The sequence below is a fragment of the Thamnophis elegans genome, chromosome 3 (genome assembly GCF_009769535.1).
Source record: "Thamnophis elegans isolate rThaEle1 chromosome 3, rThaEle1.pri, whole genome shotgun sequence".
NCBI classification, from domain to species: Eukaryota; Metazoa; Chordata; class Lepidosauria; order Squamata; family Colubridae; genus Thamnophis; species Thamnophis elegans.
Window position 1 is genome coordinate 108588859 of NC_045543.1, and position 27599 is coordinate 108616457.

The 27599-nt window shown below is 36.8% G+C and overlaps 1 protein-coding gene across 4 annotated transcripts in view; it reads left to right on the forward strand.

Moving 5' to 3' along the window:
* The window catches only part of MEF2C (myocyte enhancer factor 2C), a 150937-nt gene extending 124991 nt beyond the window's left edge, over positions 1–25946 (forward strand). For 3 of the 4 annotated variants that reach the window (XM_032213051.1, XM_032213048.1, XM_032213049.1), the window contains 4 exons: positions 14120–14292; positions 17847–17976; positions 19294–19429; positions 25193–25946. In XM_032213051.1, coding sequence (XP_032068942.1) covers positions 14120–14292; positions 17847–17976; positions 19294–19429; positions 25193–25514 — 761 coding nt within the window. In that variant the 3' untranslated portion in view covers positions 25515–25946. The remainder of the gene's footprint in view (positions 1–14119; positions 14293–17846; positions 17977–19293; positions 19430–25192) is intronic. The other variant, XM_032213050.1, reaches the window with a different exon arrangement.
* The last annotated feature ends 1653 nt before the right edge of the window (positions 25947–27599 follow it).

Consider the following 27599-nt stretch of genomic DNA (forward strand, 5'->3'; position numbering starts at 1 on the left):
CCTCTTATGGCTTTTTAAAATAAATGCAGGGAACTTTATTGTAAGTTTCCAAATAACTATTTTATACCTGCTTGGAAACTTGATCTGTTGTATTTTCTACATCTGAGAATTGGGCTTGTAAAGCAGTTTGGGGAGGATAATATTGGAAAAGATGTTGATAACAGTGGGGCTACCTGCCAACTGCCAATGAATAGGATTGCAATTTCCTATTCAATAGGATTGCAATTTCCAATTTGGTTGTGTGTGTGTGACATCATATTTATCAACAGATAGTATAAACATTGACCCTCTACAATTTGTCTACCCTGTGCCAGCCATGTTTTACTATATTTTAGTCAGGCATTCTATATCTATTTTTGCTGTTGTTTCAAAAAGCTTTTGGCAAGAAAAAAATAATTGGCTACCAGAAGATTGGTATAATGTTTTACTGCAAGATTGTCTCCCTTACAGCTGGCATAATCCACCTTTTCCCAATTATGTTTGCATGTTTGCCTTTAAATTAGTCTTGACTCCTGGACAAGTCCCTTCAATTTTCTTGGCAAGATTTCAGAAGTGGTTTGCCATAGCCTTCTTCCTAGGGCTAAGAGACAGAGAGAGTGTTTGTCTGGCCAGCTGGCTTTGTGGGACTAGAACTCACAGTCTCTCAGTTTTTAGCCAATGCCTTAACCACTACACCAAATTATTTATTTATTTATAAAATGTATAGGCCACTCATCTTACATCAAGGTAACTACAGGGAATGAAATTAAATGGAAGCTGAATTCATTATTTACACTTTAATTTTTATTTTTTATGTTACTCTTCAAATCATCCTTTTAAAATTCTTGTGTCACACATCTCAAAATTAAAGCTACCAAGTAAACATGTCAACTATATGTAATGAAGAGGCTGACTACAGCTGTCATGTTTTGGGTTTGGGTTTTCCTAAAAGCAAAAAAACAAACAAACCCCACAGTAATTATATTTCATGCCAGTGGTACACAATGCTGTTTCTACAGTATTATGAAAAGTTACATTCAATGGCAGAACTAAATACTTCGCATGCAAAGAATCAAGGAGCGTGGTGGCTCAGTGACTAAGACACTCAGCTTGTTGATTAGAAAGGTCGGCAGTTCAACTGTTTGAATCCCTAGTGCTGCATTATGGAGTGAGCTCCCGTTACTTGTCCCAGCTTCTTGCAACCTAGCAGTTCGAAAATATGTAAAAATGCAAGTAGAAAAATAGGAACCACCTTGGTGGGAAGGTCACAGTGTTGCATGTGCCTTTGGTGTTTAGTTATGTTGGCCACATGACCATGAAAATGTCTTCAGGCAGTGCTGACTCTTCGGCTTTGAAACAGAGATGAGCACCGCACCGTAGATTCGGGAACAACTAGTACATATGTGCGAGGGAAAGCTTTACCTGTACTTTATGCAGAGAATCCCAGGTTCAGTTTCCTGGGAACTTCAAGTAGCATTCACAATGTCACTTGTCTTTATTCTTGAAAAGCTGCTGCCAATCAGCATTAAGGCATCGTTGGACAAAGTCATGTTTTGGCTAAGAACAAGGCATGTTGCTATACTTAAAAGCAGGGTTTAAAATATGTTACTGTAAAGGAGATACATGTTTTCCGGTGTTACAGAAGTGGAGACTACAGAGTTTAAAACCCAAATTTAAAAGGGGAAAGGATAACAGCTTCTGATGAAAGCAAGCATTGCTACATGAAAGACATTTCTGTTACCAGATAAGGAAATGTCCTTCCATTGCAACATCATCTGAAATGTGTCAATGGACAGAAAGACTTGAAGTCTTTTGGAATGTGCAGTTCATTGTGACAATGATTGTCAAATTTGGCCAATTTGAATTTTGAGGTTTTTTGCAAGATTATATCATGCTTATATTACACCATTTGTTCTGCTGCTTTTGGTCACACATGGGCTGCATGTTAATTTATTATATATTCTTCTAGCCTTTCAAACTAAATAGAAATGTAGGTAATAGCTATTTATAATTTATGGGTCTCTTGGTCAAAGGAACTCTGGGCATGCTTTCAAAATAATACAGCCAAAGGAAAAATTTGCAAAGAAAAAGAAGGCAACATGCCCAAATAAGCCTATCCCAAACAAGCAGAGTATGAAGCAATCAGTAGTAAGCCTTTGAACAAATCCTAAAATAATACAGGCAGCCCAAACTCATAAATATCAATGGAATGTACATCTCTTTACATTGGCAGTGGCCAATCAAAACAAACTCCCACTTAAAAAAAACACCATAGGTGACTTAATATCTTTTTGCTGCCAATTAACACTTCTTTAGCTCCAGTCACATATAACGCACAATACAAAATAAGTTCTTATGTATTCATAAAGTTTACTGGCTACACCAGAAGCAATTGACATAGATATGTTGTTGCAAATAGTGAAGTATCCCATTAAATAACAGAAGGATAGTCCAAAGTTTGGACACATTACTTTTTATTATGGAGGATCATATAAACATATTTTCTTATTAAGGAGATGCAACACCCACTCAGCCTCATGCTTAGAAGAAATCTGCTATGATTGCATGGTGCCAAAGCCAACACATTATACAAAGCAAAGTTTGGTGTTGCCTAGCCAACTACTTCTGCAAATCTTATCAGATCCTCCCCCCCCCCATGTTACATATATTCACATGTTTGTTGAATTGATATGTGAAAATGATACACCTATAAGTAAAACCATGTTGAAATGTGTGTGTATATACAGTTATGAATAAGTCCTTAGTAAGCTGACTGTTGAAATGTTTGGTATGTTACATTTTCTTTAAATGGATTATTTAGTTTGAGCATTCATGTGAACATGATAAACAACAGAATAATATTTTATTGCCTGCAAATGTGAGTTTTTATAAACCTTTAAGGAAGATTAACTCCTGCTTTGGGAAAATGTGCCTTTTTCTATGGTTCCTACTTTGTTTGCCATTCTTTTCTTTAAAAATGTTCCCAGTCTTATCCTCTCTAATTTACAATGTCTCAATATTTATCTTTATACAATGATGGATTGAAAGACTAAATCACAGAGCCAGTAATGAGAATCTGTTCTTTTAAATGAGTCATAGTCTTTCCAAGGTGATTTTTGGGAGGAAGAAGAAAAAAAGAATGATTGACTTTTCTCTTCTTAAATAACAAGCAATTAAGTACATTCTTATAGGAAACCCACACTCAAATAATAACTTTTCAGTTGGTGCAATCAGTTCTTTCCCCATGCTATTGTTGAAGTGACTGTGGTATGCATTCATTTTGCATGTGACAATCTGTCCTTTTATTCTGAGAAAAAGTATTAGGAAGTATTGCAAATCAGAAAACATCTGGATTTCAACACACCCTCGAATATTGAAAGAAATAGTTGAAACTTCTGGATTTGGAACAGAACAAAGTGTTAGCTTCAGAATGTAAAACAAGCCATGAGTTTGAACTCTTTGGAGTGAGGAGTCCAGTTTTATTTTAAAATCTCCAAACAGTATTTAATACAGTTAATTTAAAAATAAGCTAAAAGTTAAAACATGTGCTACCTTAAAAAATAACGAGTTGGCTTCTAAGTGTCATATGTCTTGTAAGCAGCCTTCCTTTTGGTGCTTGTTAAAACTTACAGATTAAAATAGATAGAAATTCAGCAGTTTTGTGACCATGTCTGATCCTGGCTTTCTATTTTAAAAGGGAGAAAAAACAAGGCTTTATATTAGAGAAACAATTGATTTATAAAGCCACAACTAAAAATAAATGAATAGTTTACATATTTCTATAAAATAACTATCTGTATCTTTTGTTATGAAGCATAACATTAGGCTATACTGATATTCCAGTGTGGAATATCAGTATATCCTAATATTATGCTTCATAATGCAACAACATAAGGGAACTTTACATCTAGTCCAACGATGACTCTACCATGAGCAGCTAGATACCAGTGGAAGTTCACAATAAATCATGAGCACATTATGAGCCTGATATTCATGTCCCTTTGCTGCTGGTGGTACTCTCTATCTCTCTTTCTCTCTCTGCATGCATGCTTTCTTTATCTTTTATGAACTGATCTCCTTTGAAGCCACCTCAGTTGTGGTGTCTCTATGGTATGGCTTAATGAAGGATTACTTTATCTGTCATTAGTATCGCTTCAACTTCTTCTGATGTTGCCTACATATCCTATGAACCTCAAAATATTGAAAATATTTAAGAGACACAATTAGGCAATCAGTGTTCCCTCTAGCTGGCCAACAGAAAATTGCAAAAAACATTCCTTCAGTGCCCCATTCCCTAACATAAGGCAAAAAAATTAAACAGCTAAAATCTCTCCCCGTGTTTTTTGTATATGTTATGAGTACATTTTTATTTTATCATTTTATAAAATGTTGACCAGGCATCTTTCCTTTTTAAATATTTTTTTAAATCCCTTTGAGAACTGTGATAATAGCATGATTTTCTTAGCAGCTGTAACTGGTTATAAATTGCAGTATGAGGCTTCTGTGTGGGAGGAGGTTAGAATAATGGCTCTGTTGGTCCCAGAGGCTGCAAAACAAGGTGAGGAAAGAGTTGAGTCTTCACACTGCTTAAATAAGCAGAGAAATCAAGCTGGGCTGCTTTTTACAGAGATAGTGAAACTGACTAGAAGAATTAAATAGGTTTATCTTAAGTGACCTGCAAAATCTACTACAACTGTGAAGGTGGGTGAAGCTAGAATTTCTGCAAAGTTCCAACATTAGCAATTGCAAAACAGAAATTTTACGATTTGAACTGTACCACAACCACTTTGGAAATAAATTGGTGATTCAGTTGAAAAAAACAGTGTGGTAACTCAATTCTATAGTGCAAGTGCCCATGTAGAGAGCCCCAATGGAAAAAAAGTAAGTTTAGCTTCACACAATTCATAATTTTATACCGCTCATTTCCCTCCGTTACTAACTAAATGTCCACCAATATTGTAATGTCTCTTTTTATTCCAGTCAGATTTTTTTCCTTTTTTCACATTTCACTAATACTAATTAATCTTATTCATTGGCACAGAAATTATAGGGATGTTACAATAGTCGGAACTGTGAAAAACATTTATGTCACTTTTTTCAGTTGTAACTTTGAACAGTCACTAAATGAACTATTGTAAGTTGAGAACTACCTGCACTATGTTTCGATTGGCTTATACTTAACAGAAAAGCTTAACCATGCAATACTGCATCCCTTATAGTAGAATACCAGCATTTAATCTCTTGACCTTGATACTCAAGATGTTTAAAACTGTAGCCATTAAACAAAAATCAAAACTTGACATCAGAATCTAATATTTCTAAGTACCTTGTTTAATTAATTAAATGTAATTACTGAGTTGACTGGTTAAGAGAAATGAGGAGCCAAGGATAAGAAAGATAATATGATAGATATGGTTTAAAAATCATTTTGCTGAGTGGAACAAATAAATCAATACAATTTGTGCTCAATATAGAGGAAATAACAGGTTTTCTTGCACCACAGCAATACATTTCTCCAATTCAGAAACTATTAAAAAAAACTATCAAATATAAATTTCATGATCTATGTGAAGGGATTACAGAGTTAATGTTGACTGCATGCAACATCCATTCTAGGAATAAAAAAACCTAAAAATGACAGAATCCTGATTGTGCAATTAAGATATGAATATATTTGCTTTTGAATGCTTCTAATATTAGCAGTCTCTACAAAGTCCTGCTCTGTTCTGTTACCAAATAAGCTGATGTTTTCACACCAGCATTTCCCTGTCATTGTACAGATAGGTTAATGACATGGATAAATAAAAAGTAGGTCCAGTATAATTCGCATAGCCTAGATACACTGAATAGTTATATCTAATACTTAAAAGTAATATTAGATATGCTCCTTGTTCCTTTATACGTATTTGAAAATCAGATATAGTGCTGTGGTGGCACAGTGGTTAGAATATTGTAGGCTTTGTCTGTTGACTGCCGACTGCCACCAGTTCGATTCTCACCAGCTCAAGGTTAACTCAGCCTTCCATCCTTCTGAGGTCAGTAAAATGAGAACCTAGATTGTTGGGAACAATATTCTGGCTCTGTAAATTGCTTAGAGAGGGCTGTAAAGCTTAAAGTATAAAAGTCCAAGTGCTATTGCTATTTGGGCAACATTCTTGTATATTTAAATGATTCTATGCACAAGGATTGCCACTCAGAAAATGACTAACATTTTCATTTACTGAATGCTAATCCTTATAAAACCAGAACAGTGTCACTCATTTCATTTGGGAAAGAAAACCACCAAAACATGGTGAAATGAATTAAATATAGAATGCCACATCAAAGTAGGGGCAGATCATGTGGAGAGGTGGGTGGACTCAACCCAGGTCAGCTGACTGATTACATGCCTGCCCAGCATTTGTTACAAGCCAAACTATTTCAATAAACATTTTGTAAATCTTCAGCCACATTTTTTTTTAATGTTCTGTTCATAATTTCCACAAGCCATAAAAGTAACATCAGAGAGTCGTTGCTTGCATCTCTGAAACCATGACAAATTCATGATGTCCAATCTCGGCTAGCATCTGTTTCCAAGGGCAAATTTACCATATCTATTCTTCAAATGTTACAGATGAGGTTAATTGACGATGATTATGCTTTAGCTATGCAATTTAAATGCCTTTGTGTGATGTCTTGAGAATCCTACTTATAGATGATCATTTGCATAGTCATATCTATATTTTTTCCCCCAAAGTTCTGTTTAGCTGTTGTTCTATGACTGAAGATGTCCCAACATCAAAGCTCATAGCAGGACAGTAACAGCCATGTTAAATAAAAAATACCAAAAGTATTTGTAATAGAAGATAGAGATCTGAGGTAATTTTTCCTCAGCAAAATGGATCTAACCCATTCCTGATTCTCTTCTCATAAAGGACTGTAGAAAACTTAACCTACAAATACATCCTTTAGAATTACTCAATAATGCAAAGGTTGTGATTGAATGCAAGTCCCTCAAAAATTATTTTTAGTCCATCAATATATCTTTTATGCCATATCTGGCTTAGTCTGCTCCCAGAAACGTAGCATTGAAAGGCCATTAGTGCAATAATGCGGGGATCAGAAATGACTTTTTAAAGATTTTTTTTTTCTTTTTCTGGAAGAGTATGCTTCCACTTGGGCCTTCCTCTGCAATTTCCACTCAGCCAAGTTAATGTACTTCAATAGACTTAAAGATGTAATACATAGTAGAAAGCTTTAGTTAGTTTAGTAGCAAGTTGCATTAAAGATGAAGGAATTGCATGGTTTTCTGGATTGCCCCAGCCTAGGTTGTAGTTGCTGTTTTACTTTGTAATTCAAAACATTGTTATATTTTATTCTGGTTTTTTAAAAATAAATAAATAAAAGAACATTGTGTCAAAAACAATAAGCATCTAACATTTGATACTGGTTGTTCTCCTAGGAATTCACAATGATATGCATGCAGTTGCCTTTTATGTTTCTGGTTGGTTTGATACGGTGGCTCACTCTTTCTGTTCATTATTATGTTAAACCTAGAAGTGGTGTAGGTTAAATTAAAATACAAAACAAAACAGCACTACCCAAACACAAAAGACAGTTCTCAAGAGCTTTGGGGAATCCCAAGATTTGCAAAGCCGTCTTGAAGAAAAAAAATACTTAAAGGATTTTTTTTAAACTACAAATAGCACATTGTTTTGGAATGTTGACTTAATAAGGATTGAGAGGGAGCTGAGATAGGGAAAAGGGATAAGTTAGATTCTCCAGAATCCTGAACATGGATGTACTACGTGGCAACATTTTAAGAGAGACCATCCTTGTATGGCAGGTTGGAGGTCAACTAGTCCAAGCCCCTGCCAATGCAGGAATTCTCATACCATCCACAACAAATGGCTGTCCAATCATTCCTTGAAAACCTCCCCTGATGGAGCATCTATGAAACACATGTAGACTGCTCCATGCTAAATAGCTGTCACAATCTGGAAATTTGTCCGTATTTAAAGTGTTGATCTCTGAGTCAAGCTTTTATCCATTGCTTCTTGTCTTACCCTTAACTGCTGTAGAGAATAAATCCAGACCCTCTTTGGGTAACATCCAACATCCGTGCCTATGAGGAAGACTGCTATCATATATGTCCATGGCCTTTTCTTTTTAAGGCTAAAATATATCATGTACCTTTAAACACTCTTTGAATTATTTAACCTTAAGAACTCTCTTCCATAAGGAAGTGTGTGTATGCTCATGCAACTGTATTTTATATAAATACAGCCCATAACTTTTCTTTTGTACATTATTACTTAGGCTTCCAACCTCAGAGCTTCATATCTCAGGAAATAGGTCAGGTGTCTGTATTTGTATTGTTCCCTTACTTAGCAAAATCTCATTTTAAAACCCTTCATCTGTTCTCCAAATAAGATAGGCAGGAGCATTTATTGAGTGGGGGGTGGGGGGAGGTGTTAGACACATTCCATTTCATTTCTCCTTATCAGTGTTATTGGTTTCTACAAAGGACTCCTAGGACATTGGATGAAAAAGTGGCTACTTGCTCCAATACAACACTTAGGAAGAAATAGAGTTGCTTCTTGTTTTTAAACATCATTTACTCAATAAAATCAATAACACAAAAAGTAAGTTCTTGTAATGGTCTGTGAAAAAAAAATTCCCAGTGATTGCTGGTGTTTTAGAGCCTCTTGTCTGAGAAGTGTATGTCCCTCTCAAACTTTTACTTCTCCATTAGCAGCGGCATTGTTATTACAGGTATGCACTGCAAGTTATATCCATAACATTGAATGTATTCTATTTCAACAAATACATGGCTTTTAATCAAATAAAATATAAAGCAAACTAGTTCTCCATTTCATCTGGTCCTTATTTTCTCCTAATTTATAATCAGGAAATCCATCAGTACATGGCATATAATTTTCCCTCTTTCTAGTGGCTTGTGGGACATAGCATTGTGCACACAGTTGCATTTAAATTGATAACCGTCCAGGCAAAGTGTAATTTTAAAGGACAGGCTAAAGAAAGGTTTAATCTCTATATTAGAAGGGCTGAGTCGATTTTGTTGCTGCTGGGTTTTTCCTTTGCCTCCGAACTTTCAGGGCATTTAACTTTTAAGGTGCCTCAGCCAGAGCCTTTAACAGAGGATGCGGTTTAAGCATCCAGATTAAATGCAGATTCCCTTCTGCTACAGGCCACATGCATGTATTCATCATGGATTTTCAAATGATGGGTTTATATATCATTGGTTTTGGGTCTACAGTCTTACATTCCAGGATCCATCCTCTGCCAAATGCGTAACGATTTGGTGGCTGGAAGGAGAAACAGTCATTATATGGCTCCAAATTGCCAGCTGGCATAATGTGCCAAGAACAGCAGAAATCCATTGGTAAAGAGAAGATTGCAATCGCTCTTTAAAATAATTTGATGCTCTAAAAATATATATGCAGGAAATATCATCACGTTTCAAAATATTTTACGATCGTGGATAAATACATAAAGAATTACATGACTGGTATCTGTAAGTGGCACAGTCTAAAATGATTGGAAGGCATTACCAGTGGAAAGCTGTATTATATGAACTGCTTTAATTTAATATAAGAGATGCGGTGGCTCAGTGACTAAAATGCTGAGCTTGTCAATCAGAAAGGTCGGCAGTTCAGTGGTTTGAATCCCTAGCACCACGTAACGGAGTGAGCTCTGTTACTTGTCCCAGCTTCTGTCAACCTAGCAGTTCGAAAACATGTAAAAAATGCAAGTAGAAAATAAGGGCCCACCTTTGGTGGGAAGATAACAGTGTTCCGTGCACCTTTGGCGTTTAGTCATGCTGGCCACATGACCACAGAGACGCCTTCAGACAGCGCTGGCTCTTCGGCTTTGAAACCGAGATGAGCACCGCCTCCTAGAGTCGGGAACAACTAGAACATACAGTATGTGCAAAGGGAACCTTTGCCTTTACCTAATTTAATATATTGGTGGGTTTTAAGGGAAAACAAGTATCTCTCCATCATACCCTTTAATTCATTTTCTTAAAAAAAACACATAGAAATGAGACTGTTAGATTATACAGACAAACATTTTTAATACAAGATAAATTGTATATTTGCAGGCATATAAAAAAGAATTTGTATTTGCGTATAAAAAAAATATCCTGTACTGAACAATATACTGAACAATTGATTGTCACTTTTTTGAACTTATTGATTAGATTTATATCTTACTTTCCTCACAAGCATATTATATGATATAATATAATAAAACAGTTTTAATTTCGTATATCAGAACAAGCAATCCATTGCAAATGTTAATAGACATGTTACTTTATGTATTATGTACAATATGTGTTATATAAAGGTAGAATGTATGGGAGCCCTGGACCTCCTTTATCTTAAAAAAAATCCTAAATATTCTTGTTACAGTTTAATGTCCACGGACACAGGAATTATGTTCTGTGAAACTCTAGAAGTATTAACAGTAGTGCAATCTTAATTATTTTACCGTATTCAGAAATAAGTCCTGTTCTGATGAATTTAGTTGCTTCCTATTGTAGCGTAAGAAAATGAAATAGCTGATTATTAGAAAATTAAAAATAAATCTATGCTATTGTGTTTCGCATTATAGTTATTTACACGTTTTGTGTATACCACTGAGTGTGTGAATAAGTGAAGTATTTCCTCATAAGTTGGTGATTTCATGCTATGGTGCCACTTTTTATATACATTTTCAGTAATACTATTGGGATGGGACATTTAAGGCATGCCTCTAAATGCCATTATTTCAGTGGCCTTCAAAATGGGATTTTACTTCTAAGAGTTCCAGGGACTTATTGTGATGTTAGTATAGCAGTTGCCCTTTTTGATTACTGACACTGCAAGAGAATGAAATGCTCTCAAGTAAACAAATTGAAAAACCACTGCCCTGTTAAATAAGTTTAGTTCCTCCCATGTTTCCTCTTCCTCCTCCTCCTCCTCCTCCTCCTCCTCCTCCTCCTCCTCCTCCTCCTTCTGGTGCTGAGAAAGGCTGCTTAATTGCAGTGCTGTGCCAGCATTATCATTGTGATTATTGCAGTTTCAAATGGGAAGCAGCACTGCTTCTGAAAGCACCAAATTAGCACAATGTGAAGATGCCTGTATGTCAGGATGTAAAGCTACAAGTACAGAGATGACATGAAGGGGTGTGTTCAAAATCAGAACCAACTCCTGCTGAACTCAGCATTCAGGATTGGGCTCCGAAAGGGGAGGAAGGGATTGAGGATGAAGCATTTCAGAGGCTTCTGAGTCCTCCTCCGGTTTGTTTTCTCCTTCTTCTTTCTTTTCTGGAAATTATAGCCTTGCTGCACTTTCTTTTGTTTCAAAACAAAAAAGCCTAAAGTGGGGGAATAAAGTGAGTCAAGCTAAGCAGAATTCTATTGCATTTGTCCATAAAGCAGCCCCTTTTATCATGGTTTGCTTTGTTCTTTCTTGTTCTATTTCCCTCCCCCCACCACCTCCCCAGCAATATCATCTGACGTTGGTTTCTTTCTTCTGTGTAACAAGCATTTGGTAATATCCAGTTAAATATTCAATACTGTACAAGAGAGCATACAGAATCCAATCAACCTCTCGACTCAGGTGGCTCAGATTTTTCCTCAAGGTCACCAGACTTTCTGTTAGGAACCTAAAATATTAAAAGAGCAATGTCGAGGAGTCCTATTGTTTATATTACCATCCCATTCTTTTTTTAACTCTTCTGTTTCTTATTTATCTGAACAGCAGACTTGTGGTACAGGTCAGATTCTGAGAGTGAACTTCATAGCTCAGGTGATTTGGACTGAGATGTCGGTTTTCCTGCATATCCTTCATTCACATATATAGACACATAATTCAATTTGTCTGTGGAGTATAGAGAGATACAAGAACAATAGATCTTTTTTGAGACATAGTATATGAAGGACAAACTGTGCCTCACCCTAATATATATTAGGGACGCGGTGGCTCAGTGGCTAAAGCGCTGAGCTTGTTGATGAGAAAGGTCAGCAGTTCGGTGGTTCCAATTCCTAGCACCGCATAACTGAGTGAGCTCCATTACTTGTCCCAGCTTCTGCCAACCTAGCAGTTCAAAAGCACGTAAAAAATGCAAGTAGAAAAATAGGGACTACCTTTGGTGGAAAGGTTCTGTGCGCCTTCAGTGTTTAGTCATGCTGGCCACATGACCATGGAGATGTCTTCGGCCAGCGCTAGCTATTTGGCTTTGAAACAAAGATGAGCACCGCACCCTAAAGTCAGGAACAACTAGTATATATGTGCAGGGGAACCTTTATCTTTTTATATGTGTGTGGATATATATATATATCCTGATTTTTAATATCAGGGTATTATGTGTAGATGTGTATATACACATAATGATAATATGTGTGTATTAAAAATCTTTTAATTTAAAAATCTTTTGCTTTATAAAGAACACATACAATCATAGCTCCTTTTCCAAGTCCTTACATCGATGTAGCCAGAGTTCCACCGTCTAAGAATTAGGGGTAGATAGTGACAGGTAAAGAAAATCCAAGTTTTGGAAGTATAAAAAAGTTCACGGATTTGCAGAAACCAAGACAACCCCATTACGTTGAATACTGAAAATGGACCAGTGATTGGAGGGAGAAGAGTAAACTGGAGGCAGGGGAAAAGGATTGGAATCTATTTGAAAGTTGATTTGGTTAAAACACTGTATTATTTTAATTGTTATAGAACATAGTAAGCAACTTATAACTTTGTATTTTAATTGCAATTGCTTTTGTTCTTATTTGGATGCTTCCCATGAAGCAGGTATAGGCAACAAGAGATTCTAGAAAGGTGTGCAACCTTAGACTTTTTCTTTTGTTTCCCTATTACCAAAATGACTGAAAATTGGAGGAATGAATGCTTTAATGAAAAATAGCATACAGGTACTCCTCAACTTATGATCACAATTGCACCCAAAATTTCTGTTGCTAAGCAAGACAGTTCAGTGAGTTTATCCCATTTTATGACCTTTCTTGCCACAGTTAAGGGAATCATTGCAGTGGTTAAGTTAGGAACATAGTTGTTAAGAGAATCTGACTTCCCCTTTGACTTAGCTTGTCTGCAGGTCACAAAAAGTGATCCAGGACACTATGACTATCATAGATACATGCCAGTTTCCAAGAATCCAAATTTTGATTCACATAACCACCATGGGAATGCTGCTACAGTTGTAAGTTTGAAAATGATTTAAGTCACTTTTTTCAGTGCTTTGTAATTTCAAACGGTCACTAAATAAAAGTTTGTAAATCAAGGACTATCTGTAATTTAGTTCTGAAACTCTCACAATAGTCCTCACCACTCAGCAAAACCAGAATGTTTTTTAATCTGCCCATGTGCATGATATAGTTGTACTCAGTTTACATATCATACCACCCACTTCAGAGTGTGAATATATGTGGCTCCAAACAATCAAAAGGTAGCTCACAGCTTTTGTATGGCTTAGTCAGATGATTATCAAAATACAAATTTGAAAATGAATATGCAGACCCGTTGTTCTACATTCCAAAATTTCAGTCCAAACAATTGTTGTCTTCTGCTACTACTCAGCTAGGATGCTTACCTGTACATACCACATGAAGTGAAATGAAACAAAATGAAATAATGAAATGAAATACTGTTTATTCAAACAATGACCAGCAAAACGTGAAATAAAAATACAAAGAGATAAAATACTAGCATAACATAGATAAAATAGCAATTAAAAATTAACATACACTTCTGTAATGGTGTGTTAATTACCTTTGCGAGTTTATTTTAAAATATTGCAATTCATGCAATACATGTCACTTAGGATGATGAAGAGAGGTTATTGTAGCAACTATCATGACCAATTATCTTCTATTTTGCTACTTTTATTATTTTAAGGAAACGATTCCATCCCACTGGTTCATCAGACACCACATTCCTTTTCTAGGCACCTTCCATACGTAACTGCCCAAAAAATCTTAGCCAACTTGGGGAATACTAGTGTGGGTCTTTAGAACAATTGGTACACACATATTGATCTTACTGAAAAGAAGAACAATATTCCCTGAGGATATTTCAATCTACCTACCTAGGAATCCATTGTTAAACTTGTATTTGTTTGCATTTCTTTGCAACATGAACAGGGAATGGGTATGGCAACCCTAGGAACTCCCCAGGTCTGCTGGTCTCACCTGGCAACTTGAACAAGAATATGCAAGCAAAATCACCACCACCCATGAATTTGGGATTGAACAATCGTAAACCAGACCTCCGAGTGCTGATTCCACCGGGAAGCAAGAACACAATGCCATCTGTGGTAATGCATTATTTTCTTCCTTTTCCTTCAAAGATACAAAGATTCCAATGGGCTTTAGATTAACCTAAATGGTAGGAAATTATTTGCTCAAGAATATTATTCAGGGCTCTTGTTCTTAAACTGAAAGGGTTTTCAGCTAGATTTAGTTCAACAATGAATAGATTGATGTATTAAGTCTTTTGCCAATTGTCACTCTCCAGACATAAGTTGACATTGTACTTACTGGTATTTCCAGCCAACATGCCAACAGCTGAGGATTCTGGGATTTGCAACCCAAATATAGTTTGACAGCACTTGTTAGGTGTGGCTGGGGATTATTAAATTAAAATTATTTTCAAGCAGTTTGCAGGATGGTTTGGCAATATTCTTAATAATGCACTATAGGAATGGAAAGCAATTCTCCTGTAGATTCAATGGGATGAGATTTGGAAGTGTTGCTCCAGATAAATTCATGGCAGAATGAATACTAGCAACAGTCTGAGTCCTGCCCAGATTTATCCTTCCTTCAACCAGAAATTGCTATAAAGGTCTAATATTATACTTAATTATTTGAAAAGTTAAGGAAGTTACTTGAAAACAACAGTGCCATGGTTTTTGAAAGAAAAAACTTTTAATAGAGTTGATTTATTTCAATCCATTTGTCAGACAGGGAATAGTTTCCACAAAATAACTGATTATATATACATTATTCAGCTATTTGTCTTTATTACCCGTTTAATCAACCTCAAAATTATGTAGGTGTACGCGGTAGCTCAATGGCTAAGACGCTGAGCTTGTCGACCAGAAAAGTCGGCAGTTCAATGGTTTCAATCCCTAGCGCCGTGTAACGGAGTGAGCTTCTGTTACTTATCCCAGGTTCTGCCAATCTAGCAGTTTGAAAAGCATGTAAAAATGCAAGAAGAAAAATAGGGACCACTTTGGTGGGAAGGTAACAGCGCTCTGTGCGCCTTCAGCATTTAGTCATGCCAGCCACATGACCACAGAGACATCTTTGGACAGCACTGGCTCTATGGCTTTGAAACAGAGATGACCACCTCCCCCTAGTGTCAGGAACGACTAGCACATATGTGCTAAGGAAACCTTTACCTTTACCTTACTTTTTACCATAGTGACAGTTTGAAGGCAGGGACATTTTGGTTGGATATTTTTACGTATTTTTATTAGAAGTGTGTGTGGGAGAGGACATGATATAAGCGATACCTGCCACTTAGATAGAGGCAACTTAAAATCATATGCAATACATGAATTAAATTCATAAAAATATTGTTTTCAAACACAGTATTTAATATTTTGTAACATTGTTATTTCGCTGTTTGCTCCTCCTGTTCTCAAGAGCTGCCCATTTTATATAAAATTTCAACTTTTTCCTAGGAGTGAGGCAACCATTTATAATATTCTGAATCAGGGAACAAACCAAAGCTTTCATTCCTTGTAAACTTAATTAGGATTTTTCTCCTTGAATTCAATAAGGCTTGGTGCAGATAAGACAGAAATGAATTTTACAAGAATTGTATTTTGACAAAAATCAAAACAATGCACTAGTCTGAATTTGGATTTTATGTTCAAATGATGATACTTTTATATAATTTTGATTTGTGAGTGCTACTACTATAGCCAGGGTTTTTTTTCAATTGTATTTTTAAAAGGTTGCTATTCTCTGTGATTTCATACTTTCTTTTATTACTGTATATAGCATTTTAAAGCTATGCTTTGACATCATATGAAAACAATACTTTACGTTTTAATTGAAACAAAAAGTAATAACCTGAAGAAGTGTATCTTTATTTCTGCAACATCTACAGTATCCTTGTGCATTAAACTCGTATCTTTCATTATGTACTATGAAAGAATATAGGAGGTTAATTTTCCGTGTAATCCATAAAAGTAGGACTATTTGAAAAACAAATCTGATAAGAAATGCTAGGTAATTCTGAGGATACTGCTCTTTCTAAATCAAATTGACAATTATTTTAAATAGTTCTGTGTTAAAACTACCAGCCTGATGCATTTATGCATCCCCTTTGTAGTTTCCATTTGGATAAAACCCAACTATCTCTTCTTGAAGGAATAGGATAAGCTGAATTGCTTGTGCAGCTGACCTTTAGAAAACATCTCCATCAAATGTTTTATTTCTAGGAACATCTAAATTAATAATACTTTCCAAGAGGTCATCTGATTGGCAAGATATTTTGCAACAATGATGTCATTGAGGATGAGTCGCAGATGGAGTCATGATTAGGAAAGCAAAAACATGGGTGTGATACTCTTAGATTAATCTTCATCTCTAAGGGGAAAAGGAAGAAGCTAACCAGGACTTTATGTCCTAAACATAGGAATTTAAATAATGTTTAATGAGATTATATTAGAGTACGTAACTAGCTTGATAGCCAATTCTACTGTGCATTATTGTGAAACAATGCCTTCTTGCATTGGAAGCAGAAGGCTTTAGAATATTTGCTTTTCCTAATTTATTCATCCTCCTCTCTCATGCTATCAGTCTGAGGATGTTGATCTGCTTTTGGTAAGTGGGGATAATGTTTATTGAAGACGTGCAGAAACAATTCATTTGCCTTTCCCTACTGATTTGGCAGCTGAAATATAATGGAACTTTTCTTCAAAAACAAATAGAAGTCTATCCCATCTATCATCTAAGGCTTGAAAGTTGTTTGAAAACCTTGTATTTAACTGCTGTAAAGCAACAATTTTAAAAACGTTGGATTTCAGTAATGTCACCTTTGAATGCCCAAACTTTTTAATGTTTCTGCCAAATGCCCTATGCCTTTAAATTTCCAATCTTGATTTGTACATGTTAAAGTCCCACAGTAAAAAAAAAATACAGGGTAAATATATAAAATATCTTTCATATAAGTTTCACCATTTTTAAGAATGAAGTGACCATAGCACCATCTGCTGGAGAAAATAGAATATGCAGTATTGCATATTCATCATCTAGCTTCCCTATTTTAAGCATAAGCAGCCAGTTCACCTAAGGAGGTCTGTGTATGTAAGCAGGCTTCTGCACTTGCCCCAAATTATAACAGAAACCATAGAAAAGTTGAATAGGCATGTATCATGGTCATATCATTAGGTTGCTTTCAACAGTTAATCCTCTACTACCATCTGGCATAACTCATCCTACTTGGACACTTTTTAAAAGCATCCTTGGAACTGAACTGGGATGAAGGGGTAGCATATATTTTTAGTTACATTTTCAGGCAATTTTTTTGAAACCTAAATGATTACACGTTAAATATTCTTATCCTCCTAATATGACTGCTCCTAATGTATATTGGGGGGGGGGGAGGAGAAAAATCTTATATGTTTGGTAACCTAGGAGATTCTGATTTAATGAGTTACTATGGTGACAACTGTTCTCTTGAAAAAATGATAAATCATGAGATTGGCAGAGTTCATAAAAGCGACAGGATAAATGATTAATGTAGTAAAATCTGTATGCAATTTTGTACCATAGGAACAAATCCAATCTCTAAATATAATTTGTTTCAAATGTTTTCCATGCTTCCATTAATATGTTTATTTTACTCATTTAAAAGAATCAAAGGATAAATAACTCTCAGTCTGCTCAGTCATTGGCTACTCCGGTGGTTTCCGTGGCAACTCCTACTTTACCAGGGCAAGGGATGGGAGGATACCCGTCAGCCATTTCAACAACATATGGTACCGGTAAGTTTCCACATAATTCTGAACCTTATAGATTAATTGAGGAAAAAGCCAGATATTAACATACAAGATAACCCAAATAGTTATGAATTTGATGCTTGTGGTAATATGAAATGAAACATATGTAGAATCCTGTCTCGTTTTTGTTGTGCATCGTAATAATAATTGCTTTTAAGTGGCTTAAGAATCACTCATTCACACTTGACAGTTGAAGAGCCACTTAAATTTCCCTTATCAGAAAGTGCTTTGACATTCCTACTGTAATAATTAATTTGTGCCTGCTGGCACATTGTAGGTATAACCTACCTACATCATACACTTTTGAAAGAGCAGAAATACTTCCACACCTACCTGAACTGCAGACTCCACAGTGTCTTATTTGTACACTCGTGTGGCAATCCCATTTGTACATTAGAAAGACATGATAGGAAACAATAATGATAGTAAGAGGGCATATCACTCCAGAACTATCTATTGTATAATATGCAGGGCCTGGCAGAGCCAAGAATGGCTGCACCTAATGCTTATCTGGAATGGGGAGGCATTTTCCAGTTCAAGGTACCTCCAAAAGTTGAAGCCCAAAGTATGTCCATCCTCCATTGACTAGGGTTCTAAAACTCAATATGAGCCTGGCTGGTCTAGAGGCTACACAATGCAAAAACTAAGTTTCTGCACCTTTCTTCACTTCTGTACTTACAAGCTTGAATGTGTATGTAACATCACAGTCCATGGGAACATAGTAATAAACCCACCCCAGGGCCTAAGGTTGCTATTTCCAAGAATCCAAAGCTAATCTAATTTTGATTGCACTTTAATTTCCCTTAAAGCTGATATATTTGGCCCATACTCAGTATCAAGGGAAGGAACCCTGGTCTTCCAGTAGGTGCTAATCTAGAGTGCCCAGCATCCATTGCTATGCAGGGCCACATAACTTCTTGCCCAACAATATCCAAAGAGTCATAGGTTTCCCATTCCTTGCAAGTAAACTGACTTTGTAGGCTTCATTTTTTGGTGTTGATAAATGTGTGCTACAAATATTACAAAACTTCACAAGCTGAAAGTTCACCAGGAACCAGAAAATCACATATTTAGGATTTATATCCTAAGATAGTAAGCTGAGTTTATGCACTTGTCTATTTATGCATGTGTCCACCTATTGTGCTCGCAGTGAGTGGGGAAGAGAAGGGAGCGTCTTTAATACCAAAACTGCAAAAGATGTTACAATGCCTTATTAATGGAATTGGAGAGAATTTGTTCATAGTTATCAAACTCTTTCTTCTTAATTTTTAAATTGTTTTTTTTTTTTATTCTTGCATTCAGAGTATTCGCTAAGTAGTGCAGATTTGTCATCATTGTCTGGCTTTAACACAGCCAGTGCTCTCCACTTGGGTTCAGTAACTGGCTGGCAGCAGCAACATCTACACAACATGCCACCATCTGCCCTCAGTCAATTGGGGTAAGTCAGAATTCAAAGCATCATATTATTTTTAAAAGACCCATGATATCTCTTTCCTTCCCTGTCGTTCTCCCCCCTAATCATCATCATCATCATCATCCTGGTTTTGGTTATAAAGTTTTTTCCCTTTCTGTTGGAGAAATAACAGTTAATAGCCAGTCCGGTGTTTGGAGAATAATGCTCAGAGTTTCTAGTACCCTTGAAAGGAACCAAAGCTATAGTCTTGGCAGAATGACTGAATTCTCTTTTTCCTACAAAAAAACCAAGAGAGTGGCCTCCATCTAATTCTGCCCTGTGTCCCTTCCTCTGTAGATAACATTCTGGTGGTTGTCAGTAGAAAGTGATATGAGAGGCAGGTGTAACACATAACAAATGGCAGGCCTGCAATATGTCAGTGATTGATGCATCATGCATATGGATAGATTGCAGTGCAGCATTTTTTTGTCATTAGCTAACATGGGGGAGGAGAGCAGGTTAGTGAAATCAGGCAACAGGTGGTCTATGGGATTGTCTTGGTAGTAGAGTTTCAACATTAGCTTTACTAGGCCATGTTTTATTTTATTTATTTGTATCCCGCCTTTATTATTTTTACAAATAACTCAAGGTGGGCAACAGTTCCATATCCCTCCTTCTATTGTTTTTCCACAACAACAGTCCTGTGTGGTGAAAGAAAATGACTGGTCCAGGGTCACCCAGTTGACTTTCATGTTACCAATAGAAGAGAACAGATGAAGCTCAGGGTGGAACTGTGAAGTCCTCGGTGCTCTCTGAGTTTGGCTACTATGTGTTTCAGCTACGTTACATTAGGCTAGAAGCAGCTGGCTTCACCCGGGCTGGCCATGAAATAACCTTCTAGCCCAAATTCAGCTACCCCAAAAGCACAGTGGTGAGAACCCATTTGCTCCCTTGAATGTGGCTTCTTTCTTCCTCTTTCTTTCTTGACCTGCCTCAAAACAGCAAGAGGTAGGGAGGGGAAATCAGTATTCCTTCCATACAGTCCCATTCTCTCAATCTGGAGGTGTGTCCCAAGTGAAAGACAAGCCAATTTAGATCATCTAAGATATCATCCTATCATGGAGAGTTGTAAAAGGTGAAAAAAGGACTATAGTAAATCCCCTGCAAGGAATCCTCACATAACCACCATTCATTTAGCAACAGATATTACAACACTACTGAAAAAAAAGGTGATTTATGACCCGTCCTTGCTCTTACAATCGTACCAGCATTCTCATGGTCACATGATCAAGATTCGAGTGCTTGGCAACTGTTGTGCATTTAGGACCATTGTATCATCCTGTGGCCACAGGGTTGCCATTTGAAACCTTCCCAGACAGTTTCCGATGAGCGAAGTCAATGGAGAACTGGTGGTCATGTGATATCTCAACAACCACGGTGAAGGAGCCGAGGTGGCGCAGTGGTTAGAGTGCAGTACTGCAGGCCACTTCAGCTGACTGCTATCTGCAGTTTGGCGGTTCAAATCTCACCGGCTCAAGGTTGACTCAGCCTTCCATCCTTCCGAGGTGGGTGAAATGAGGACCCAGACTATGGGGGCAATATGCTGACTCTGTAAACTGCTTAGAGAGGGCTGAAAGCCCTATGAAGCGGTATATAAGTCTAACTGCTATTGCTATTGCTATTCGCTAAATGGCAGCAGAAAAAATGTCATAAAATTGAGTGCAGTCACATGATTGCACCGCTTAAGAACAAATTTTAGGGCCCTCTTATAGTCATAAGTTGAGGACTACCTGTACTTTGAATGTGGTTGTTTTAATAGCTAGCATCCCAAGAGATATCAAATGACTGGAATGTCTAAAATCCTGTAGATTATTTGACAGAAGGCATACTTCCATCATTTCTGAGGAAAAGCTCACATAAACTTACCACCTACTTGAGCTGAGTCTAGAAATTACAGGCCAAAAGTTCAGACCTTGAAAGCAGATAAGCAATTCATTTAGAGCTCATCTGTTTTCCCCAATCTATTAACATAAATTTTCCCCAATCTTTGCTGATTGTATCATAACCTTGTAGGCGCAGTGATATTAAAATTCAAGGGTTCTTGTTTTTTCTTCTCTGCTTTTAACCAGAGCCTTAAACCATTCAGACTTTAAGACTTTACTGCACTTTGCAATACCTGTCTGCTTAGTATTACCAACTGACCTACCAGCTTGAACCACACATAATCCACATTTGCTTGAGCGTCAAGCATTTTAGAAGAGGCACAGATATTTCACTTATTCCCCTTATAAGATGATAAATTACATATTCAAAAGGTTGCCAGCGAGCAAGTGTAGTGTTTATTTTCCCAGTGAAAGGGCATGCATTCCTGCCCTCTAGTGGCACATTCAGGAGGGAAAAGCCTATACTAATGTATACTATGCTATTGTAAGTTCCAGAAACAAAAAATTAAATATAAACAAATCCAGTGGAACAAGGGAACTAGCAAACCATAATGTTCACTTTTCCTATTATCTGAATTGCACATAGTCAAGGCTGAATTTCTTTTCAGTGATTGGAGACATGAGTGCACTACAGATATTCCTCAATTTATGTCCACAAATGGAATTTCCACCAGACATAGTGCAATTGCAAGTAGAATTGGTCCTGATTTTAGAACAGTTTTTACATCAGTCATGAAATGAGTGACCATGATTGTTAAGCAAATCCAACTTGTCCAATAGGCATTTTCTGCCAGAAAAAATGGCAAAAAAGTTGCATATGTTGATCATATGATTGCAAGACATTTCAATTGGTAATAATTGTTGCCAAGCTCCCCAGTTGTGATCACATGACCAAGGAGTTGTGTCACAGTCATAAGTATACATAGAGATCATAACTCACTTTTCTCCAAGGCCATCCTAACTTTGAATATATTGTTAAATGAACAATATAAATCAAGGACTATTTGTAATAAAAGGCCCTTGTGGGCCTATTTACTGAGATGCCCTTCTTTCAGGATGCATTGAAAGCAGTAGCTCAGTCCTATTTAAATTAAACAGGGTACCATTCACTTCAGTGAGAAGTGGATTATACCAATTATTTTGTATGTAAGAAGTAAAAATTGTATTGCCGTCAAAAGTCTATTATATATTTCCTATAATCTTCATAATAATATTCTTTGTCCATTAATCTTAAGTGTTTTTAAAAAATACATTACAAAATAGAAAATACTCCACGTAAGCATTTAAAGTGAAAAAATTGTTTTCAATTGAATACCATAACATAAACAGACTTGTTTCACAAAGAAAGCGAGGTTCATAATTAAATGCTAAACCAGTTATGGCGAACCTATGGCATACGTGCCAGAGGTGGCACCCACGCATGCCATCGCCAGCTGCTCTTCTGGTTTCCGGCACACTGGTCTTTGCGCACGCTGAAGTGCTGGAAATTCCAAAACCAGCTGGCCAGTGTGCATGCATGCACTGGCCACCTGGTGTTTGGGTTTCTGGTGCTCCACTGAACACAAAGACCAGCTGGCCGACATGCATGCATGTGCCAGAAACCTGAAGACCAGGTGGCCAGCACATGCATGCGCACCAGCCATTTGGTGCTTGGGTTTCCGGTGCCCAAGCGTGTGTATGCGCATGCACGCACATTCCTGTTTGGGCACTCAGTGTTGAAAATGGTTGCCATCACTGTGTTAAACCAATAGCAAAACTTCATAGACTTGACACACACTATCATCTATTTCTAGTGCCACCATAAAATATCTGCCTTAATTTTGTGTGTACATTATTCTATGAATATTTATTTTACATTTTTCAAAAATTGGAACTAACTGAAAAAAATAAAAAATAAGAAAATAAGGAATTCACTTGGCAATTCCTTCTGTAAATCTTGTAAATCAGATTTAATCTGAAATTAAATAGCAGTTTGTTAGTCCCAAAGAAAAGAAAATACTTCTTTTAATTCTGCTCTATCCAATTTAGTATGTAAACTGGATCTTAAGAGTGTACAATTTTACTTTTTTAGAAATCAAGAAAACTATGTATGAGACCTTATTTATAGCTAGTGCTTCTAGCTTTCACAGCAAATAAAGATATTCATTACACAGCAAGTTGAACTAATTTCCAATAGTTAACTGATCCCAACAATAGACAGTGTGTTAACTTCAGGTATTGCCAAGAATGTAAAATCAAGACAATTCTACCCTTTGGCTTGCTTTTCACGCAACCGCAACTGTAGGGCCAACATGCTTGTCCATTAAACAACTGCACCAATTTTGACAAAATCAGCTGAATGCAGGGCAGATGAAAGCAATTACGGATTGCAGCATTTCTCTTCTTCTTTGTTGACTAACAATAGCCATTCATTATTAAACATTGTGACAATTAATGATAAAAGCATTGCCACATCATTCCAAGGATAGATATCTAGCATTGTTTTGCATTTCTGGAGAGTTTAGAGAACAGTTGGCTACAGTCCTTCACATTGTGTTTAGCCACAAAGATTTTAGAGGGTTAGGGCTGAGCATGTGGGCTTTCCAGTTTTTTTAAATGTGCAGCTCCAGTGCTCAAGTGACATATCTCCTTTATGCCATAGCCTTTCATCCCTCGGTGGAACATTCAATCTGCCCTGTCAGCTCTGAGTGATATACAACTTCCATGCACCATCAACAAGTATTCACAAAGTTGGGAAATTATGCACATAACATTTTCCCTTCCCATCACCATTCTTCTGGGTCTAGAAAACAAGCCTATTTTAGACATCTTAGTAGTTATGATAGAAATTTCAAATATTGTCATAAGTATGTAAGACGTTTATGTTTGACTAATGAAGTTGAATGTCATGATGAGGACATTTCAAGTCATTGCCATTAACATAGCTATTAGCACATTTTGAACGCTTATTGGTTGAGGATTTATCCACATGGTGGCCGAGGAATTTTGGGAGATGAAATGTCTGCATCTTAACATTGCTGAGTTTGAGAAACACTGATTTAAATAATTATATTGAAAATAAACATGAAAATAAAAAAGCCTCTTGGTTCCAATTCCATTGTCAAAAGAGGAGAGAGGGGGGAAATTACAGGAGGCAATAAGCAACAGATAATTTGGTGGTGTTTAACTCAAAATCATGGTTTCGTTTGGTGACTTTTTCTAATGTAACAAGGCTTTAGAATAAATCAGAACTTTCTGTATCCAATCATGCATCAACATTTTGCTTATACTAAAAATGAATATTAGTTTCTATGTACCTTTAGGGTGATACAGATTTTGGTAGGGAATTTCCTGAACCTTTGCTCAAACCTCTTTCCAATATGAGTTGCCATACACCTCAGGATGCTCACCAGAGTCCAGAAGAATGAACCTATGATGTCTTGAAAGCCATGTGAAAAACCAAAAGATGCTGACTAGAACAACCCCAATTGCTCTTGTAGTTGAGTTATAAGCTATCTACACTAGTCTGCCATACAGCCTACCATCTTTTTAAATGACTTTTCTGTATATGCACACATTAAGAAATCAGTCATGGTTTCAAAAACAGCAAGGTGTAGCTCACACTATTTCCATTTGAGATAAAAATCATCCTGGCTTCAATTCTGAGCAATCCATAGAACAAACTGCAAGGACCATCTTAGGAGAGTCATCCTTTCAGACATGTCCCACAGCTGCAGAGACAATCCTTCACACACAGTCCTCCTTGGCCTTGTGCAGGGATCAGTCCCGTCCCCACCCCCGTCTCTTAGCTGGTATTTTGTATAAGTGTGCATTTCAGGGGGCCCTGCCTCCTCCGTCTGTAACTGGGTTTCCTTTCCTCCTACAGAGCTTGCACTAGCACTCATTTATCTCAGAATACAAATCTCTCCCTGCCTTCTACTCAAAGCCTCAACATCAAGTCCGAACCTGTTTCTCCTCCTAGAGACCGTACCACCACGCCATCGAGATATCCACAGCACACGCGCCACGAGGCGGGAAGATCTCCTGTTGACAGCTTGAGCAGCTGTAGTAGTTCCTACGATGGAAGCGACAGGGAAGATCACCGAAATGAATTCCACTCTCCCATTGGACTCACCAGACCTTCGCCGGACGAAAGGGAAAGTCCCTCCGTGAAGCGCATGCGGCTCTCTGAAGGATGGGCAACATGATAACTTTACTAGCTATTAGAGGTTTTTTTTTCCTTGCAGTGCGTGTGTGTGCTATACCTTAAGGGGAAAGTGGGAGGGGGGTCAATATGCATTATATGTGCTGTGTGTGGGGAGGGGGGGAAAGTCAGGTACTCTGTTTTGTAAAAGTACTTTTAAATTGCCTCAGTGATACCATATTAAAAAAGATAAACAGCAATGCTGAAGAGATGCTTCGCACTTGAGTTGTACAACAGATCACTTGTACAAAATAGGTTTTAAGGTTAACTTCTTTTTACTGTTGTGCTCCCTTGCAAAATGTATGTTACAATAGATAGTGTCATGTTGCAGGTTCAACGTTATTTACATGTAAATAGCCAAAAACAGGGGGAAAAAAGAGGAGGCATTTGCCCAATCCTGGGCAAATCTTTACTGAGAGAGAAAGTGGCTGTTATGCAACAAATAGAAATTGTACAGATGTTTTGGGAGACCCAGAAATCGGGTGATTAAGGAAAAAAGAAAAGAAGGAAAATTTTACCTCACTTAGTGCAGGGGTCTCCAATCTTGGCAACTTTAAGACTTGTGGACTTCACCTCCCAGAGTTCCTCAGCCAGCAAAGCTCGCTGAGGAACTCTGGGAGTTGACGTCCACAAGTCTTAAAGTTGCCAAGGTTGGAGACCCCTGACTTCGTGTATCTGAAAATGCTCACAAATGTGTTGGCATATTGTATGAGTATGGCACTCAGTTAAACGGATCAAAATCATTTAAAAGAGGACCATACTTGTGGGGGAAAAAATGTTTTGGGGTTCTTTTTTTTAGTGTGAGGGCTAACCTATTTAATTTTTTTTTTAATTCTGGGTCTGGATCACTTATTAAATAAAAATATTAAAAAATATGTAAATTACATTTTCCTTATTTTCATATTAAAAAGTAAGACAGAGTTTGCAAAGCATTGTGGCTTTTTGTAGTTTTACATAAGCCAAAATGTGTTCTCCCCCTTCATAGCTTTGCCAATATTTTAAACAGCCCTGAAGGAAACAAAAGGGGGGATTTTTTTTGTATAGAAAGCACTACCCTAAGCCATGAAGAACTCCATGCTTTGCTAACCAAGGTAATTGTTTTCTCTTTGCAGAAATTTTGTTTTTGAAATGTGTATTTCTAATTATATAAAATATTAAGAATCTTTTAAAAATCTGTGAAATTAACATGCTTGTGTATAGCTTTCTAATATATATAATAATTATGGTAATAGCAGAAGTTTTTGTTATCTTAATAGTGAGGGAATTATATTTGTGCAGTTGCACATTTAAGTAACTATTTTTTCCTTTTAGTTTTTCTTTTAATCAGAATACATTTTACAGAATCAGTCAGCTGTTGGGGGCTAATCTGCAAACGATTAGGATTTTCCCTTCCTAAAGCAGCCCATATCATTCTAATACATCAGCAGTCAGTTTTGCATCTTGAGTAGTTTCATCATATATTTGAAATGTTCTTCGTACCTTATTTATGTTTTACGTATCTTGAGGCTTTCTGCCCCTTAGATCACAATGTGGCTCAACTGTCTTGTTTCTATACATCCTATATAACTAGCAATCTTTTAGCTGTAAGAGGTAACTGAGAAAGCTTGCACAATCCCAAACAAAATGGAAATCTGGAGTAAAATGAACATAATTTTAAAATCCATAACAATTACCCCAAATTTGGTATCCTGACTGCATATGTTATGTCCAACATTCAGTAGGTTATCTCAGAACTACAAGCAGATTCAGATTCAAATGTGATCAAGGAAAAGTGGCCTTGGTGGCCTAGATAGCCCTTCCAACTCTGTGATTCTTTACTTTTTGTACTCTTTCATACAGAGTAATTGAGGACAGGAATAGCACCAAAAGGTCACCGTTCTAACTTCAATCTGGCTATAAATGTTGAGTTGTTTATGTCCAAGAATGAATTTATACGTGCATTACATTATTTATAATACCATCATGTACAGGTATACTGCAAAATAAATCCAATAAGGTCAAAGGGATTTGTTTCCAGATGACTGAATATAGGTTTACTCAGTATTTTGCTATGCAACACTTGATGACATGGCTGAATGTATGGACCACT